Source organism: Tasmannia lanceolata, unplaced genomic scaffold (genome assembly GCF_043159265.1).
Source record: "Tasmannia lanceolata isolate RefF3 unplaced genomic scaffold, GAP_Taslan_0.1 ptg000002l, whole genome shotgun sequence".
Taxonomy (NCBI): domain Eukaryota; kingdom Viridiplantae; phylum Streptophyta; class Magnoliopsida; order Canellales; family Winteraceae; genus Tasmannia; species Tasmannia lanceolata.
The window spans coordinates 22,213,552-22,234,675 of record NW_027518679.1 but is presented as its reverse complement, the minus strand read 5'-3'; the positions used below and the strand labels follow the sequence as shown (position 1 = coordinate 22,234,675).

The window sequence follows — 21,124 nt, the reverse complement described above, 5'->3', positions numbered from 1 at the left end:
TGAGATAAGGGGAAAGAATTTTCAAATCACCCAAACCCCTACAATTTGGGGAGGTGTACACGTTTTTCCAATACGTGTATGTCTCTCTTCCCCCCTCCCCTTAACACACATCATCAGTGAGTGAGAGAGAGAGAGAGAATAGAAAAGAAAAGAAAGGAGAAGGAGAGAAAGAGAATAACCTAACCTTCTTCACCTTTGAACCACCAAGTAAGTACCCATTGTTTCGATAAATTCTAGACGAGTTTTGCCATGTGCAATTTCATATTTTCTTTTCTTCAAAGAAGGATTTTGGTGTATGTCCAGCCCAATCAAAGTGTAATCACATTTAAGTCTTTGAGATTGCATTACCCGAACAATCAATAACCACAACATTAACATCCTCTCTAGATCAATGAGTAAAATAATTTAAAAGTGATGGCAATGCAATCACTGAGAGTAAAGAAGATGACATGCTGCACTGCTCTATGCAGATAGGTAGAATGTAATGGCATTACAATACTTTTGGAGTACTAAACTTCTAATGTCCAGCCAATGATTAAAGAGCTCCATTATTCACCTGCATGTAGGTTATATGATTGCAACCTAAAGCTTTATTTTCAACACCTTGATATGGCCCTGAACCATCAAATATTTATCACTGATTCTACCAATAGAAGTTAAACCATTTATTTTTTAACTCCATCTATTGGATGGGATATCTATTCAAGATGGTTGTAAGATTATGTGGATTGCCTCATGATGGTCCAGAAGAACGGCATTCTTCATTTCAAGCATGCAACTCTCCCCTTATGGAACCAAAAATTGCCGCAAGTGACTTTTCATGTAGCCATTTCTATTTCTTCACTATGAAAGAGGAAAATCCAACCTTTTGTGTAGCCATTTCAATTTCTTCATTGTGAAAGAGGAAAATCCAACCGACTAAGAGCCGGAGGAAGCAAAATAGTGTTGCATGTTTTCATTTGTGACACGATTAGAATCATTCGATCAGTGGGTGTAAGTATAACTTCCTTACAATATTGATAGTTTAATACTCTTGAATTGCTTATAGCTAATTCTAATATGACTAGCTATCAATAAATTGAACAAAAACTATGTTTCTCCACAGTTCAAGATGAATCATGAAATATCAATATAATAAGCAAAAAATTACTGCAAAAAAATTCTTTTCCAATCTTTCCCAGAAAATTCTTGCAAAACAAACTGGGCCTAATTGTAACTTCGGTATGTTTGTATATGCTATTTGGGATTTGTTAGGCAATTTGGCGAAAAGCCATTTCGCGGCTCACTTTTATTGGAGAGAACAAACCACCTAAGATGAATTAATGAATAAGGCAATCTGCTAAAAAGTGAGCCAGTCCCATCGTTAGGTCCTGTGTGGACTGCAATAATTATCAGGATAAACATGAAAAATAATTTTTTCTCTAGAATTTCCTGTTTTTTCATTGTTTGATTATACATGAAAAAAGTAACTTAAACCTCGACAGATGAAGTTTTTTGACATGGACCATTAACTAACAATGACCCAAACACGGTACCTTTCAATCTTTTTGGGTGTGAATAAAGGAAGGCTGAAAGCATTTGCTAAAGCTATGTCATTTGCATTGCCTGAACTGTTTAACTTAAGGTAAATACATCTGGTTCTTATACTTCTAAGGACTTCCATTAGAATGTTCTGTTTGTGTCTAGCTTTCTTTCCATGGATTCTGTTATTTCTTGCTAACCAGAAGAGAGAAATAACACTTGTAGAAACGGAATCCCTTGTTGAAATTAAAGAGGGGTCAATATGGCCGAACAATTTGGCCCATTTAAGTGATTTTTTGCTGAGTAATCTCCTATTCTTTTGCCTAGTATTGTGCTTCCCACGATTTTGAAGAAGAATAAAAACGTTGTGAGTTTTTTAATGGATATAAAAAAATGCCACGTCGGATCAAGGTAGGATGGGGACTGTCCAACAACCTAGAATCCAATTTCAGAAAAAAAACTCAAATAAGATGCAAGTACTTGGATCTATAAAATTTTTGTTTGCTTGTATTTGCATTAAAAATAATTGTAATTGAAGAATAAACTGAAAAAAAATAAGAATCAGACTTAACTATGAAACAGTTGTTAATGAATCGTAGTCATGCGTAACTAACGATGATTTCCTTATGAGAATTAGATACATAAACGGAAAAGGACAGATAAAAGTGATGATTTCCCAATGATTCAGAAGCCATGCCTAATTAAACGCATACACAAAAAGCTAAACGGGTCAGCAGAAATTATAGCGGTGATCATAACAGTTTTCAAATACATCACTAATTCTAGGACTCCTTACGTGAACATGGATATCAGCAACAATCCAGAATCCAATTTCAGAAATTACATGAAAGAAATAAACAGGAAAAGTTGGACATGTCGTACCTCTAATGCCAACGAAGTTTCAGTTGGTTTTTTATGTTGGTTCAGAGAGAGATACGAAAGATAAATGGGTCTGCGGAAATTATAGCGGTGATCATAACAGTTTTCAAACACATCACTGATTCTAGGACTCCTTACGTGAACATGGATATCAGCAACAACCCAGAATCCAATTTCAGAAATTACATGAAAGAAATAAACAGGAAAAGTTGGACATGTCGTACCTCTAATGCCGACGAAGTTTCAGTTGGTTTTTTATGTTGGTTCAGAGAGAGATATGAAAGATATGTAGGCATGAGAAAGGTTAGAAAGTTATCCTTTTTTAGGAAACTAATTCAATTAGAACATGCATGGAAACTAAAAACATAAACTGTTTTGATATAAAAGAAATTGGATTTTGATAAAAAGAAACTACGGGTGAAGAGAGAGGATTTTTATTCGTTATGAGACAGAGAATATAGGAAACAATCGTGTAGGGAGAGAGGATTTTAATTCGTTATGAGAGAGAATATAGACAATCTTGGCCTTTCAATTTGCAAAGATTTTTGTACCATTGGTTCTTTAGTTTTCACTTTTGTCTATTACGTGATTGTGGAAATTTCAGCCATTCAAGAAGAGTCTGGAATTGCAATTTCCTCGTTTTCCAAAAAAAATAAAAAATACAACTGATAAAACCATTAAAAAAACAAATCCCTAAGGTGGAATTTCATGGGAAAGAAATTCTGATTTATTTCCAATTTATGTTGGAAAATTCGTCATTTTAAAGTTTTTTAAAAATTTCTGTGAAAAGGTTCATTTATAAAAAGAAAAAAGTCAGATTGCTGGGTTAAAAATGTATACATTATTTTATTCTCCATGCCTCTTCAGAATAGATATATGTTGGATTTTTGAAAATTTTCAGTTGCTCTGTTCTGTTGAATATACTCAGAATATCTGCCAAAACATCAAAAAATCTTATATGTTGTATGAAATGCATCAAGAGTTCTGTTCAATTTTAATAGAACCTATCTACAACAACAGGATTTATATCTAAGTTTTATTGAATTCGCACAAGAATTTGGAGTCCTCACTTCTATTCTGCATGGAAACTGGTCTCGATTAGAGGTTTGGAACCTTACTTGGGAAGAGGCTTTAACTTTTTTTTATATTATGTTTTTCTCTTAGTTTGATTTTATCTTGTTAATTGTTGATTTATGTCTAGTAGGTATGGGTCGATCACCGGCAACTCTTCCCGCCAAACGAGGTCGACCAAATTCAACTCCCTCTCATATGCTTCCTGATGCTGAGCGAATTTTGTACGAATTGATCAAAAGCAAGGAAGGAATGGGGATCTGGATGGGTGATCTAAAACGTGAATCAAAACTGCAGGACAATGTTGTTGGCAAATCTGTTAAATCGCTTGAATCCAAGAACCTGATAAAGCCTGTTACTAATGTGCACAACAAGGGAAGAAAGCACTACATGGCTGTTGAATTTGAACCCTCGAAAGAAGTAAGTGGAGGTTCATGGTACACAGACGGGAAACTTGATATGGAGCTTATAGAGGTCTTGAGAGTCCAGTGCTTGAATCATGTTAAAAAAATGAAATTTGCAACAATCGAGGGGATATCAGAGTCCATTCGTAAGTCGCACCTCTTTAAAATTGAAATTAGTACCCAGCAAATTACTGAGATCGTGCAGGCATTGGTTTTGGACAATGTGATTGAAGAGGTGAGGAGTACTGCGAAGGGAGATTTTTCTTCTATGCCACTGGGGAAGGTCTGTTACCAGCTTTTCAGTAGGGAATGCTCTGAAACATATACTATAACATCATTTCCTTGTGAGGTTTGTCCTCAGCTTAGAGAATGCACACCTGGTGGTATTATCTCTCCAACAACTTGTGTCTCTTTCTTGAATTGCATTTCATCATGTGTTTTGGGTGTGTGGGCATACTGAAAATACTACACTGTTACATGAACATTCTGAATGACAGTGTAGTAGGTGGATATCAATTTATGCACATTGGGTCCTATTATCTATAGTTCTATACTATAGAAAGAGAATTCACCCTCTTACTTTTTAAAAAGGTGTATAAATATCAGTTTCCTTAGAGGTTTAAATTTGGGTGGACCGATCATCTCACAAATTAAACAGCCTAAAATTGATCAAGTTATATTCAATACCGTTACACCTTAAAATTTGATTAAGTTATAGTCAATACACCTCGCAAAAAACTGGAGTGATCATCCAACTTCTTTAGTCTGTTTATTTTTTAGAAACTTAGAGAACGAAGTGAAGATTATATATCTTTCAAAGAATGATAAAATCTAAAATTGGAGAAAATGGTTTAAAGCATTCCAATTTTTAATGGAATTTCAAACACACTTAATTCCCAACTCCCATTTTTTACGCTCAACCTGTCTATTCATGAGATGTAATTAATGATTCCCCTTAAATAAACTCATCCACTTTCCCATTTTTAAATGATAAAAAGGAAAAAAACTACGGTGACATTTTATGTGAATTTTCCTCTACCAATTTGCGGAGTTTCAGAACAGAAAAAGAAAGTGATGAATGAGAAAAGAGAGTGAAGGGAGTTCAAAAAAAGCAAGAAGCAACAAAATAAATTGTCAAAAGTAGAATTAAGTGTGTTCAAGAAGAATAAAGGGCATTTTTTTTAGTAGTAGAATAAAGGGCAAATGTAATAAAAGAAAAGAGAACAAAAAAATTTGTATTTGTGCACACAATAAAAGAAAAGTAAATGTGTGCATTTGTGCACATGAGGCGCCCTCCATTGTTTTAAATTTCGGTTTCGGTGGAAAACGAAACGAAATTCACAGTGAGTTGGAAAAGTACCAAACTTGCCGAAACGTTTCGGAAATTTCGGCAAAAACGTTTCGTTTAGGTAAAATTTCAGAAATTTAGGTGAAACGTTTCGGAAATTTCGGTGAAATGTTTCGGTGAAGTACAAAATTTCTCCCGAAATTTTGGAAATTTCTGAAATTTCACTGAAATTTTTACAAGATTTCGTACCGAAACCGAGATTTAAAACCTTGGCGCCCTCATGATATGGGCTATTAGACTTTTTTCCTTTGTATGTTTGTTTTGAATACTGTATTCAACACCAATAAGATCACCCATTTTTCAGGACCCAAATTTCCACACCATACATGCAGAATAAATGTTCAATGATTGAGATCATTTGTTGAGTGTGGCCAGTTGACTGCAGGCTTTGTTGTGTAGCCATACTTGAAAGGGCGTTACAGATCAAAGCTGTGGCAATTGAAGTGGAAGATTGTTTGATTCCATCTGCCCACCATGGTTCGGGACCTGCACTCAGCAGCAACACTAGAGCGAAGGCTTCGAGGGCCACATACAATGACACCAATGTCAGCTTTTCCCCAACGTTCTGAGACTGAGTTGAAAATTTCTGAAAAATAACCACATATAGATCTGGGTGTTGAGTAGGAAATTCTGAGAGAATAATCATTTATGTGATATTCAGTGATTGTTGAATTATATACGAAATTTGTGAGGCCTAAACAAAATGGGAAGTTACCCAACATCACAAAGATAGAAGTCAGTATAGAAGTTCCAAAACAATCTAAAGATTAAACTATTAAAGTTCTTAAATTCTACTCTGACCCAAATAAACTTCAAATGGCTATGTACAAAGATGTTGATAGAGATCTGCTGCATAAGATGACAATTTTGTAATTGGTTAGCGATTTAACATTTTACCTTTTTGTATGATTTAGTAATGTAAGGAGGCGGGATGATGATGTAGTAAATATGAGTGGACAGAAGGTATCTAAGAGGGATATCTTTCGCTATCTTGGTTCAATTCTACATAAGGAATGAGAGATTGAAGAGGATGTTAACCATAGAATAAGAGCAGGTTGGTTGAAGTGGAAGCTTGCCTCAGGAGTTCTATGTGACCGTAAAATCCCTACCAATTTGAAGGGTAAGTTTTATAAGACAACTGTGAGGCCAGCCATGTTGTACGGCTCAGAATGTTGGGCCACCAAGAAGCAGCACGTGCCTAAGATGAGTGTAGCGGAAATGCAAATGCTTAGATGGATGTGCGACCACACAAGTTTAGATAGAATTAAAAATGAAGACATTCGTAAAAAGGTGGGGGTGGCACCAATTGAGGAGAAGATGAGAGAGCACCGCTTAAGATGGTTTGGACATATCTAACGTAGGCCTTTAGATGCTCCGGTGAGAAGAGGCGACTTGTGCCAAATTGATGGAGTAAAAAAAGGTATGGGCAGACCGAAAACAACTTGGGTAGAAACAGTGAGGAAAGACTTGATAGCTAGGAACGTAACAGAGAACATGACCTTGGATAGGATAGAATGGAAGAAAATGATCTATGTAGAAGAACCCAACTAGAACCAGGATTAGAAACGGGCATATTCCTTTTATCTTCTTCATGAATTTTTTTTTCTAAAGGATTCATTTAGCCGACCCCAACTAGTTTGGGGCAAAGGCTTTGTTGAGTTGAGTTGAGTTAAATTATGTTGTCCGCTTATGTAAATAATGCTAGATGCTTGCTTTCCATTATTGGAGCGGAATATGCAATGAAAGATTGGCCATTACATCAGTTCGATGTAAGAAATGCCTTATCGAAATTGTTAGATTAGATGTCTATCGTGTAATGGTTAGTGGACTAATCACTACACCATAAACATCTAATCTAACAATTTCAATAAGGCATTTGGATATTTTTGTGGTTATGGCTATCTAGATATTTTTGGATGCCTCATGATTTGGATTGAGATTTTGCAAATTTTAAATTAGGTTAGGATTTTAGTTCGATTTGGCTTCGATTATGTTCACGCTTTTGTAATGTGAAGATTTTAGCATCGTTTTGTTATGAGCACTCTAAAATTTTGTGCGCTCTGCTTTGAGGCGGGGAAATCAGTGGATCACCTTCTCATTCATTGTAAATTAGCAAGGGAGATTTTGATCAGAGTTCTAAGCAAATTTGTTATCAATTGGGTCTTTCCGGCTAAGCTATTGGACCTTTTCCTTGATGGTTAGCGGCGTTGTGGAAGAGTAAAGGAAAATTTCTATGGAACGTTTGCTTCTTAGCCACAATTTGGGTGATATGGAAGGGAAGAAATGCTAGAGTATTTAAAGTGAGATCCAAAAAATCATATTTCCTCTTCATTACAGTTGTTGCATTAACAATTTCATGGGTCAAATCTCTTCCTTCCTTCAGGTTTATTTCTTCCTATGGCCTGTGGGAAAGGTGAAATGAAGTTTGCAATAGTGTGGAGGCCAAGCATAAATCAGTTCAAGTCCGGATTCCCCCCTGTGGCTGGTTTTGTGAAACTCAACTTTGATGGATCTAGCTTGGGGAATCCGGGCCCTACTGGGATTGGGAGAGTTCTAAGAAATGAGATTGGGGAGGTTATTTGGGCTTTTGCGGGTCCCTTAGGAGAAGTGGATGCTACGGAAGACGAGGTGCGTGTTGCACCAAGGATTGAGGCTCTTAGCTAGAGATCACCTTAATAATATGGTGGTGGAAGGGGATTAATTGAATGTGAATTGATGGCTCAATGGTCTCCAAAAGCCTATGTGGAGATTTGACAACTTGTTTGATGAAATGTTTGATTTGGTGAGATCTTTCTCAGTAGCTTCCCAGCATGTGCGCCGCTCCGCCAATGACATGTCAGATGGCCTCGCGAAAATGGGAGTCTTCTTGGAGTCATTGGCGCTCTATGATTCTCTTCCTCCCTGATTTTCCCTGCTTTATACTTGCTTATTTTTTTTGTTTTCGCTATCTTTGTACGGACCATCTCAGTCTTCTTTGTTTTCATCGATAAAATCTCTCTCTCTCTCTCTCTCTCTCTCTCTCTCTCTCTCTATATATATATATATATATATATATATATATATATATATATATATATATATATATATATATATAAAGAAAGAGAGAGAGAAAATGGTTTGTGAGCAGCTTCTCAAATAAGCTTATCTGAGCAGAGCTCACAAACGATGGGGGGGCACATTTTTTGGGGGATCCAACACATTCATTTGGAAGGCCCTCCCATGGATAGGGTGTGTACCAAAAATCAGATCAATAGGATCATCCTAACCCAATCAAAGGTGGAGGGGAAAATGGACAGATACTGTGTGTCAATGTTTCTACCCATTTTTTCCCTCCACAAATGGCAGGGTTAGGATGATCCTATAGGGCTGATTTTCGGTACACATCCTATCCATGGAAGGGCCTTTCAAATGAATGCTTTGGACCCCTCAAAAAATGTGGGGCCACATGTGTATGTGAGCTCCTGCTCAGATAAGCTTATATGAGCAGCTCCTCACAAACCATTTCCTCATTCGGTTACAGTTAATGACGTGGATCTATTCAAGGCCTTTCTTTAGCCCTTGCATGAAGAGGGCCCTTGCATCTATCATTCGTCTCTCTCTCTCTCTCTATCTCTCTCTATCTCTCTCTCTCTCTCTCTCTCTCTCTCTCTCTCTCTCTCTCTCTATATATATATATATATATATATATATATATATATATATATATATATATATATATATATATATATATGAGGGCTCACCAAACTTATGGTGCTTGGATAATCATGGAAAAAGGAATTTGCTCTCCCTTGGGACCGGAAGCCTTGGATAATCATTTGCTCCCTCTCACCATGGAAAAAGGAATTTATTCAAGGTGAGGTTGCCCATTGGGTTCATTTTTGTGGCATTCCTTTGCATGTTGTGCTGTGTCGATGGTGGAGGCGTTAGGGGATCTTTTTGGTGAGGTTCTAGAAACCAAGTTGGAAGGCAACCACCAGAACTGTATGAGGTATGCCTCGGCTAAAATTCTAGCTCCCCGCTGGCACCTCTTTAGTCCCTGCATTAAGCTCAAAGTTTTAGACCAGTCCTTCACCATTGGAGTTGGCCTTGCGAAGGAAAACCCTGATCATCCAAGATCGGATTTTCTCTTGCCGGAGGACCAATCGCCGGATAGAGTGGGGTGTTTGCCTGAGGAGCCGTTGGGCCACGTATGGAATTCAAATTTCAAATCTACCCAACCAAACTTTCAGTTTGGGTCACCCAAGAAAGTCCCTTTGGCTAGTCTCAAAATCGGTGTGGTGGGACCCAAAGAGAGGAACCCAAGTCACCCAGGTTTACCGTTGGTAAGTTCCGAGATACCTAAGCCTAACCACCCCGCCCCTAGGCGGAAAATTGCTTCGCTGAATGTACCTATCCCGAATACCAAGACAGTTGGGCTACATCCTAGAGCTTGGCTGTCGTCGAGCCCCTAACGCTTTTAATGATGTTATCCTCCTGGCCAGGGGGCGAAGACCACAAGAAAACTTCTTTATGAATATTTTAGAAAATATCTTGGATTCAAAATCAGGATCAACGAAGGTAAACAACAGACTCTTGAGGTTCCTACAAATTTTCTGCAAATCTGGTAGGGTAAATATATAAATATATATATATATATATATATATATATATATAGAGGAAACTGTTGGTGCGCTTAAGCTCACCAAACTTTTGGTGAGCTTAAGCGCCCCAATCACATGGGGGCCCACTTTGTTAGGTGATCCAAAGCATTCATTTTAAAGTCCCTTACATGGATAGGGGGTGTACCAAAAATCAGCTCCATAGGATCATCTTAACCCCTCCATTTGTGGAGGACAAAAATGGACAGACACAAATCTGCCCATTTTTGTCCTCCACAAATGAAGGGGTTAGGATGATCCTATGGAGCTGATTTTTGGTACACCCCCTATCTATCATAAGGCCTTTAAAATGAATGCTTTGGATCACCTAACAAAGTGGGCCCCCATGTGATTGGGGAGCTTAAGCGCACCATAGGTTTGGTGCGCTTAAGCTCACCAACAGTTTTCTCTTATATATATATATATATATATATATATATATATATATATATATATATATATATATATTTGATGAAATTAGAAGAATATGATAGATTTAAGATCCTAATCGAAGCTAGGGTTTAAGCTAGGGTTTGAGGTTAAGAATATGACAAATCTTTAATTTTAAATGGGGATCTAGGTTTTTATGGAACGATGAAGAATCAGAACAACTAAACACTTGTCACTGTTGAAGGAAATGGCTGGGTTACGAGTTGTCTAAAAGCACAAACTAAATGACTATCTAAATGGGGATGACAAGTCTGTTTTGATGAATGCTTTGCCTCCTCCCTATCTCTAATCAAGAGGAGAGTGGGTCCTCAAGAAATAAAGGGTAGTGGATGAAGAACTAAGGAACTACAATTTTTCCAGGATGGGAGTGTATGGAGGTGTAGATCTCACAGTGGTGCTTGTCCCTGAATAGCTTTTTGGCTTTGTACTGGCCTAGAAGTATAATCCTAGCCAGCCTTGCCTAAATTGATTCTATGCAATGCTAGTTGGGACCCCTGGTCCCCAATGTAATTTTCATAGGATCAATGAAATTGTCATTTAAAAAAAAAAATATATATATATATATATATATATATATATATATATAGAGAGAGAGAGAGAGAGAGCGAGAGAGAGAGAGAATAGTGTTCCTGAGCAGCTGCTCAGATAGCTTATCAGAGCAGCTACTTCAAAAACTCATGTGGCCCACATTTTTTGGGGTGATCCAAAGCATTCATTTGAAAGGCCCTTCCATGGATAGGGTGTGTACCAAAAATCAGCCCTATAGGGTCATCCTAACCCAATCAAATGTGGAGGGGAAAATGGACAGACACTGTTTCTGACCATTTTTTCCCTCCACAAATGGCAGGGTTAGGATGATCCTAAAGGATTCATTTTTGGTACACGCCCTATCCATGTAAGGGCCTTCCAAATGAATGCTTTGGATCACCCGAAAAATGTGGCGTCATATGAGTTTTCGAAGCAGCTGCTCAGATAAGCTATCTGTGCATGGCTGCACAAACCATAGTGGGGGCCACATTTTTTGGGGGATCCAAAGCATTCATTTGGAAGGCCCTTCCATGGATAGGGTGTGTACCAAAAATCAGCCATTTAGGATCATCCTAACCCTGCCATTTGTGGAGGGAAAAAATGGGCAGAAACAGTGTCTGTCCATTTTCCCCTCCAACTTTGATTGGTTTAGGATGATCCTATAGGGCTGATTTTTGGTACACACCCTATCCATGGAAGGGCCTTCCAAATTAATGCTTTGGATCCCCCAAAAAATGTGGCCCCCACTATGGTTTGTGCAGCCTTGCACAAATAGCTTATTTGTGCAGCTGCACATACTTCATTTTCTCATACATATATATATATATATATATATATATATATGAGGAAAGTGTCTCTAGTCTACCAACTAGAGATCATTCTCTAGTCCGCCGACCAACAACACATGGGTCTCACATTTTTTGTGATCTAAAGCATTCATTTGATAGGCCCCGTCATAGATAGGGTGTCCACTAAAAATCAGCTTCATAGAATCATCTTAACCCTTCAATTGTGGAGCTAAAAAATGGGCAGATTTGTGGCGGCTTATAGCCGTCCATTTTAAGCTCGACAAATCAGAGGTTTGGGATGATCCTATGGAGCTGATTTCTTGTGGACACCCTCTCTATGTCAGGGCCGATCAAATGAATGCTTTAGATCACCACAAAAAATGTGGGACCCTTGTGTTTTTAGTCGGCCGGACTAGAGACACTTTCCTCGTATATGAGGTGACACCTTAGGAACTCTATTCTCATATATATATATATATATATATATATATATATATATATATATATATAGAGAGAGAGAGAGAGAGAGAGAGAGAGAGAGGAAATGGTTTGAGCAGCTGCTCAGATAAGACAGAGCTCACAAACCATGGGGGGCACATTTTTGGGGGGATCCAAAGCATTCATTTGGAAGGCCCTTCCATGGATAGGGTGTGTACCAAAAATCAAATCAATAGGATCATCCTAACCCAATCAAAGGTGGAGGGAAAAATGGACAGACAGTGTGTGTCCATGTTTCTGCCCATTTTTTCCCTCCACAAATGGCAGGGTTAGGATGATCCTATAGGGCCCATTTTTTTCATGGAAGGGCCTTCCAAATGAATGCTTTGGACCCCCCAAAAATGTGGACCCCCATGGTTTGTGAGCTCTTCTCAGATATGCTTATCTGAGCAGCTGCTCACAAACCATTTCCTCATATATATATGAGGAAGTCTAAACTGAAGGTAGCCCTTGCAAAAAAGAGGTGAAAGGGCTCCCCCATTGGCTGCACATCACCATCATGTTTCACTTTTCAGCCGTTATTAATGCATGATGGTGATGTGTAGCCAATAGGACAGCCCTTTCACCTCTTTTTTGCAAGGGCTCCCTTCAGTCTAGAATTCCTCTCTCTCTCTCTCTCTCTCTCTCTCTCTCTCTCTCTCTCTATATATATATATATATATATATATATATATATATATATATATATATATGTGGGTTTTGCTAGCGTCAATCCAGAAGGCTTTTCGCAGATGGTATGTTGCATCTGACAGCAGCCAGAGAGGCTCACCTTTTGGCAGATTTTGTCTTCATTCACAGGGTGGCTGCTTTCAGATCCAACAGAGCATCCACGAAATGCCTTCTGCGATGGACGCTAGCAAATCCATATATATATTGTTCAATCTAGGCATCATGCATCAAAAAGGGCGAATTATGGACTTTTCAAATACTTATTTTTTTGAATGGCAAAAGTCCACACTGATAATACAACGAGCTGTACTAAAATAGAAATACAAAAGTACAAAAATAAACCCAGTCAAGGAGGTAAAAAAATAAAAAAACTCAAGATCCTACTTATGAACTCCCTCCCTAGCGAGTCTGTCGGCCATCCCATGAGCAGATCTTCTCACATGCACGAGGACCCTACAAATATGTCTTTAATCTAGTCGAAGAAACGACCAAACCTCCAGGGTGGAACTAGAGAGCCCTTGAGCCACCTTATTACATTAAGCGAATCTCTTATAATTGTATGGGCCAAGCCATCTCTACGCAAATTAATAATACCTTGATGAATAGCCCTTACCTCTGCCTCACTAGCATCTGCTAAACCAATGGGCCCTGAGAAAGCCCAGATAACCTCCCCGAAGGAATCCCTTAGAACACCCCCAATCCCAGCTGGCCCAGGGTTACTAAAACTAGAACCATCAAAATTCAGCTTCCTCATCCCATTGGGAGGAGGCTGTCACTGCTGCAGAACCATGGATTGGTTTTCCTTGCTATAACAAATCACTCTCCAACCCATAAATCAAAATGCTGAAACAAAGCGGAATAGAGGGTGAGACTTAGCCGAAGCAATGGTTAGGGCTATGACTTTGATAAAAAGAAAATAGGATGACTTGGCCACTCCTTCAAAAACTCTTTCGTTCCGTTCCTTCCGTAGAACCCACATGGTAGCTACTAAAGAAATCGAACAAAGCACCCTCCCTTTTTTTCTCCATGGGACCGACTGCCAACCCTCAAGCAAGTCTCGAAGATTAGAGGGGAATACCCAACTCATTTCAAACCTGGATGAAACCCTACCCCACACGTCCCTGGCGACTATGCAGTGAATGAAGATACGGTCCACGCATTCTCCCGCCTTGATGCACAAGGCACAATGGTCTACAATCAACATCTTTCGGGCCCTACGAAAATCAACCATTTGAATTCGACCACAACTTTTCAAATACATATTATAAGTTTTTAACTATAAAAATCATCAATAACCCTATCAAGACTACAGTGAAAACATGGAGCACCTCCATTTAATATCTTATTTTCAAGGGAGTCAGTTGTCTTAAAACTCTTACGGAAAGATCATTCTCAATCCCAATACAAAATTCATAACATGTCTCATGAAACTCTATGGACATTCTAATTTTTGAGACCTTCGGGATCATTTCTAAGAAGAGAACTTAGACATTGAGCAGTATTCCTAAATGCAAGATTCCCATTGACATTAGATTGATCTAAATCAAAAGCAATAGGTTTAGAAGAAAAGAGATTAATTTGACCATTCAAAAAAAAAATTTAATTTGACAATTTATGTCTTGAAAACACAATGAGGTAAATACAAAGGAAGACCATCTATGTGAATTACTCGATTTGCTTACTTTTAAATATTTGTGTTTCATTCCCAATACCCCTTTCGATCCTAATCACATGGATATTGATCAGTTTCTTGTTTCACTTGGTTGGCAGTAGGAATTTATGAATTTAGTGCCAAAAGAGCAACACCCAGATTCAACTGCTCATCTATTCCGTGCAAGATATAAAGGCTCATCCTAATCTAGGTTGTAGAAGATCTAGGAAATTTCTCCAAGTTTTGCCGAATGGGTCTGGAACTCCTTCCACGTTGGAGGCTGGGTAACCATAAGTCTTTAAAATCTATTCAAATGGGGGCTTCTTTTTAGTATGTTTAGGAGACCGATCTTGTTGTTAAAGAGTGAGTGAATTTTATACTTTAAACCAATAAGACCCTGAATTGCCACTTATAATTAATGAAAGAAATGATACGTCAAACAGAGGAGTAGAAAACTTTATACAAAAGAATTATATAATGCAAGAGTAAAGTACATGCAGTTATTTGATTTATATGAACAAACAATTAAAGCAGGATCTATATGGTTGAGTTAGAAAGATTACCCTGGAAGTCTGGCCTGTATCCATACTGTGTACTACTTGAGCTAGAAAGATTTGGTTGACATGCAACAAGTGGTTTCTTTGGCTCATTATACTGTGTAGATCTACTCTTGTCATCTCCATTCATATATTTCTCGCGGGTTGAAACTTTTCTTTCCCAATAGTGCCACAAGATGACCACAAAACCTCCAAACAAGAAAACACTTGCAATCATGCATATGATGAATAGAAGTCCTTTGAACCACCAACATGTTACATGAAAAGGTGTTATATAAAATGCTTCCATCAAACCCAAGCAGATGATAAAGCCAATTGTAGATGAGATAAAGTAAACCCCAGACCATATATTATTCCCTGTACCAACCAAACTGGACATGCTACTTCCATTGGTCATAGGAAAAGAGGAACAGCCCACACTTTCAGAGAGCTTTCCATCTTCCTGCAGTTAGAAAGTAGCTATTGAATATTTATATAATTATACTATGTGGGAGGGAGTATTTTGTAAAAGATGCATGAAATGATGGGGAGTCCACACCTACCAATACAGGCTCTGATTCTTGAGTGACATAAGTTTGGATTTCTAAATGCAATTTATCGTGAAAAGATGGGCAGATGGACTTAGCATCAACCATAGACAGAAGAGAGAGGTCCTCATATTTTTTCACAGCCCAAATAACTAAAACCTTTTTCGGTACACATGGTTTATTCTCCCTAAGCCGGTACAAGATGTCTCTCAGGATAGCCAAAAATGGTGAAATGCCAATGCCACCAGCTACCAAAATAAGGTTTTCATACCTAAGAGAGAGAAGTTCTGGGAGGTCAGTTACCTATAATATGTAAACAATTGAATACTACCTACTAAGAAAAGATAATTTATACTAGGCAGTGAAATGTGAAGCAAGAAATCAAAATTTTAAATAGAGCAAAATGTAGGAAGACGTGTCATTTTGTTTTCCTATAACATTCATTTTCAGTTATATAAGGAATGAAAAATTAGAGGTTGATTTAGGAAAGACCTCCAATATTCCTATGGCTGGGGTCCCAATTATATTGGGTTTTGGAGATATTCCTCTGCAAGCTGGTGAATATTTACACAATCTACTGAAAATATGAAGCATAAAAGCTTCATAGTGTATTGGTTTGGGGAAAATTACTTTTCAGGAGCCTCCCAAGAATAAAAGGGTTTTCTTTATCCGTGAGATGATAAAGTGGTGAAAGGGTAATAGACCCCATTTTGTAGCCTTTTGATCTCTAAGGGATGAACTTCTGTTTGCTCATTTTTCTAATAAACAGAGTCTGCATTATTTTTAGCTGTGAAACTCCAAAAATGATATTTTGTAATGGAATGTTTTTCTCTTAATCGCCTATGGACCTGTGTGTTATAAATTTTCTGCTCAAGTCATCCTCTCGTAACCTTTTCAATTCTTACCATTAAATTGAATAGAGTTTAGTTTCTTGGAAACTTCATTTCCAGCACGTGGTCCCATAGTAGAAATATATTTCTCTACATTTCATCACCCTATCAGAAGAATTAGTTCTTGAGGACTTTGCACACGTTATCAACAAGTTTAAAATAGTAAATCAAATGTTAAAACATGTTAAGAAATGTGCTGTTACTATCTGCCATCTAGAACAACTCAATAACGAAAGAAAATAACATAAGTCAAGTAGTACTCCGACTCATGCCCATATGGCCCCTCAACAGAAGTTGTTATCCTAGGATAACTTTGATATGGAATGTCTTTTTGAGACTGCTCTGAACCTTTTGTGATATTATCTCTCTGCTTTAAAATAGAAATAAATGATTTCTAATGAAATCATACGAAGATGGTATGATGTACACCTCATTTACCCGGGATTGTAGTTCAATCAGTCAGAGCACCGCCCTGTCAAGGCGGAAGCTGCAGGTTCGAGCCCCATCAATCCCGAACTAGGATCTGATAAATCCATCAACTCATCTCTCCATTTTCTGTGGAGAGTGGGGACAAGGAGCAGGATCTAATTCCCGGCAGAGGGATACTTATTTCTTTCGTTTTTCGTTTCGAATTTCTCATCGGAGAAATATGGGAATTTCAATTACTTCAACTAGTATCGATTGATGGGAGAGAGGCATATGTAGAGTGATCGACGGTTACTTCAACTAGTATCGATTGATGGGAGAGAGACATATGTAGAGTGATCGGCGGTATTGTATCACCCTATTCAGGATTTCAATAATAGAGACCATACCGGCCTGGCTTTTTCGATGACTCCTGATCAATGGAATGGGATAGAGTGCTTATATGCTTCCCACGAGCACATACACAAATTGCATTCATTTATTGTACGATACACAATTAACATAGTTACTTCGGCAGCGACAGAGTACTTGTCAGATTAAACCTACCTCCCTTTTTAGCTCCAATTTTGTGTAACCTCAATTACTAATTGAAAACCATTTTTCTATCTCATTCAAATTGCATACTGAATCTTTGATGGATTTGTCCTAGTCCCAATCCATGGAAAGAGGATACTAATAAAAGATCAAACAAAGATCCGTCCCTTCATTATCAACAAGTTTAAAATAGTAAATCAAATGCTAAAATGTGTTAAGAAATGTGCTGTCACTATCTACAATCTAGAGCAACTCAATAACGAAAGAAAAGAACATACGTCAAGTAGTATTCTGACTCATGCCCATATGGCCCCTCAACAGAAGTCGTTATCCTAGGATAACTTTGATATGGAATATCTTTTTGAGGCTGCTCTGAAGCTTTTGTGATATTCTCTTTCAACTTCCCAGTCCATTCTCCCATAACCTTTATAAGAATTGAAAGATGGCGTCTACCTTCCAAAGGACTGGAAGAAACACTGAAGGGATGCCACTGCAGCCAAGATAGCTCCCTTACTCTAATGAAAATAAAACTGAGAGCATTGTAACCCAGATCTGAGACATTGAAATAGTAGTCAGAAGACATAAAAGCCCAGTAAATTGCTTAACAGAAAATCCCACAATATTACTATAAAAGAGAAAAAAGTTTGAATGAGAAAATATGCTACTAAACAGAAAATTTTATACTTTCATAAGAATTAAATATTGGGGAAGTAGTAGTACTTCTTGGTTTTGAAAGAACCAGTTCTACTGTTCCACATGGCAGGATTGTCGCTGAAACCATATCAACTGTTTTGCGTGATTGGCAAAACCTCAAAAAGCGATCAAGTAGGTAAAGGAAGATCCCTCCTGCAGCTACACTGAAAATGGAGTCTCCAACATGCAACGCTAGGAAGATGATGAAAATTGCATAGAGTTGATGGGTGTAATAGAAGAGCTCAAAATACTTCTTCCTCACTGGAGGTAAAGATGTCACCCACATTAAGAGACCAGTCAATAGGCTGATCACCCCAGGAAGATAGGAAAAACCATTGCTTTTCCATCGGATAATCTGTACAAACAAACCAATTGAATCGGTGAAATCAAAATAGTGATCTAATGTATATAACTCTACCTAGACTGTAGAGTACAAAACCCATTCAACATAAGAAGCTTCATTCAAAATTTACTTATTACAAAGAAAAAGAAGAAACATGAAACAATGTTTTTTCCACATAGCTCAACTTCCACTGCAGAACTCCAGAAATCAAGAAACAAAGAACCATACCACATTGCAGGCATAAAACTGGCATCAGAACTCACTTGGTGTAGGAGACGACCCTGCAGAGACCATACAACTACATAACAGAGTCCATGTAACGTGAAGATCGCCATTACAACATGTCCCAACCATATGTGGTATTTGGTTGCATGCTCCATGGGGACATCTATGAGGCGGAGAAGTATCGATCCCCTCGCAATTGGGAGAAACAAAAATCCTAAGCACGACAATCCAATCGAACCTAGGCGCAGCCCCGATCTCTCTATCATTAAGTAACTGCAAAAAAAAATCAAAGCATTCCACCCATTAGTCTCCACCTAAAGCCTATCTACTCACTCTTCCAAATAAATGAGTTTTCAATTTATATCAAACATTTATCTTTCAAAAAAAAATTATATCTAACATTCAAGTACCGATGTTTCTCGTCATCAAACTAAAGTTCTTGCATTGTTCCAGAAGAGATAAATACCATAAAAGCATCAATTAGATCAAAATTGAATCAAAGTAGTTTCCTCTCTGGATCTATCAAACAAGATGGATAGGTGGTAAGGTCCAAATTAACTATACCTCTTCTCTTTAGAAGGCAATGTCATTTTAGATATTGATCGGTGATTTTGTATTGTATAAGCAGAAAAGGCCCAGATAATATATGCTGCAAACATGAACATCCCAATCAATTCTGCAGCGGAGACAATCCCCAGTGGTCCATTGATGAGGACAGGGAACGTCCTTAAGCGGAACCTTAAAAAGGCAGGCTTCTTCTTCCTAGAATCAGAACAAGAAAAAGATTATCTAGGATGAAGAATTCCAAAGAACCTCAAGGAAATGAGGCTTAATTATTCTACCCATTGTGTTCAACTGGCAAGCAGAGATGGAAGTTGATACAGTTTAGAAGAGAAATTTGGAGATCAAGGGCATACTTATGATATTCTCTGGGAAAGGCAGCCAAGTATATAATAGCTAGAAATGCAATGATGAGAATTGGGGCGCTGAAAGTCAGAAAGACAGCTCCTGAAATTCCCAAAAAATATTGGAATGTTATAATTCAATCATCAATTAGGCTAAAACAGAAAAGCGAAACGAAAAATACTAAAACCCACCCAGGATTCCGAAAAATGTTCTTCCAGTAGCATGAAACAATTTCAGAAACATTCCCTCCATTGATTTGCTTGGGTAAAGGAAAAACATAGCGATCCAAGTGACGAAGATCAACCACATGGAAGTTTTGAGTGCCCATTTCATAAAAACTGATGGTGACAGTCCCCACTTGACAGGATCTTGTTCAAGCCTCCTGTTTGAGATAACTGCTTCACCAACTGGATGTTCCTCCATTGTATGATGAAGCGCAGTCTGAGAAACAAAGTTCTGTACTGACAGAGAGCTATTCATATTCAGAAGTCAAAACATAATAAAAATTTTAAACTAAAATTTAAAGATATAGCTAATTGAGCTTTCTGTCTGAATTGACAAATACAGATTACTTTTTTCTCAATGATCTTAGACTTGATTACATCCATTCAATAGAAAAAACCAAATTTAGCTACTATTTGAATATCTTGTAAAATGAAGGATTTTTCTATTAACAAGGAAAGATAAAGATGACACTCAAAGAAGATTTTCTAATTAAGTTGCCTAATCTAGATATATTACCTCGCCTAATATGATTCCCTACAACTATCTATTTGATACATTTGAACTTCCAATTGATGGGTAAATAAAAATTAATAGTTAGGACTTGTGAATACTGAACCTTCAATCTATCGACCTCTATCTCCCGAATTACTGAACACCCATCACTGCTTGGTTAAAGATATCTTGTTTTACTGCAAACAAAAAATCAACCAAGTTTAGCTTGAAACTATAAATTTCAATGCATAAACTAAAGACTGCTGGTTGGCAAATACTAAATCTCTACGTATTTTATCTGAATCGATGAGCACCTGTTACTTGTTTCTCGATGATGTTTCAGCCAGTTGCATAGATTCTGAAAGAAGAGATAAAGTAGCTGTCTGAACTTGGAGCTTACAATGCAAAAGTTAAGTAGCTGTGATGATGAAAAGGAAGGCCAAACAGATATTGTGATGATGAATGAGTGGATGAAATGATAGGAGAAAAAGGAGAAGGGTAGTACGTTCAATTCCGTGTTGGAATTTCCATTGTCGAGGTTGTGGATGTGTTTTTGGTCCTAGTCTCGTAAAGCATGCTGGAATTTCTGTTCATGTTTGTTGTTATTCTTCTTTTTTGTCATGTGAAGATGACAGACTGATTAGTTTTTTCATAAGGCCCTGTTCACTTCGTTTTCCTTTCCTTTCCATGTGACATGGCAGAAGGAAAAGGAATCCAGGAAACTATCAAGGAAAATGTTTCATTTTCTTTGGAAAGCCTCTTTCCGATATATTTAATCGGAAACCAAATCTCGAGTAACAGAGAGAAAGTCAATTTCCATGTCATTTTCAGCTTTTAAATAAGAAATTCCACATCTGATAAT

The 21,124-nt window shown here is 37.7% G+C and overlaps 2 protein-coding genes across 2 annotated transcripts; one reads left to right on the top strand and one right to left on the bottom strand.

Moving 5' to 3' along the window:
- Positions 1–4,409, top strand: LOC143888788 (uncharacterized). Its single transcript, XM_077393212.1, has 2 exons — positions 1–207; positions 3,605–4,409. The coding sequence occupies exon 2, from the start codon at positions 3,607–3,609 to the stop codon at positions 4,333–4,335; it is 729 nt and encodes a 242-aa protein (XP_077249327.1). The 5' UTR covers positions 1–207; positions 3,605–3,606; the 3' UTR covers positions 4,336–4,409.
- Positions 4,410–5,496: 1,087 nt separating this feature from the next.
- Positions 5,497–20,805, bottom strand: LOC143888717 (ferric reduction oxidase 6-like). The gene is made up of 11 exons (XM_077393155.1): positions 20,577–20,805; positions 20,387–20,459; positions 19,737–20,001; positions 19,557–19,647; positions 19,204–19,401; positions 18,678–18,912; positions 18,099–18,426; positions 17,657–17,930; positions 15,544–15,799; positions 15,008–15,443; positions 5,497–5,809 (listed from the first exon to the last, which is right to left on the bottom strand). The coding sequence occupies exons 3-11, from the start codon at positions 19,966–19,968 to the stop codon at positions 5,640–5,642; spliced, it is 2,220 nt and encodes a 739-aa protein (XP_077249270.1). The 5' UTR covers positions 19,969–20,001; positions 20,387–20,459; positions 20,577–20,805; the 3' UTR covers positions 5,497–5,639.
- Positions 20,806–21,124: the final 319 nt, after the last annotated feature.

Bases quoted from the DNA above. Each gene is read 5' to 3' on its own strand.
- LOC143888788 (XM_077393212.1), top strand. From the start codon at position 3,607: ATGGGTCGATCACCGGCAACTCTTCCCGCCAAACGAGGTCGACCAAAT.
- LOC143888717 (XM_077393155.1), bottom strand. From the start codon at position 19,968: ATGGAGGAACATCCAGTTGGTGAAGCAGTTATCTCAAACAGGAGGCTT. The intron at 19,402-19,556 runs GTATGCCCTTGA...TTCTGATTCTAG, and splicing joins TTTCCCAGAGAATATCATAA to GAAGAAGAAGCCTGCCTTTT. The intron at 5,810-15,007 runs GTAATCTTTCTA...GTTATTTTTCAG, and splicing joins ATACAGGCCAGACTTCCAGG to AAATTTTCAACTCAGTCTCA.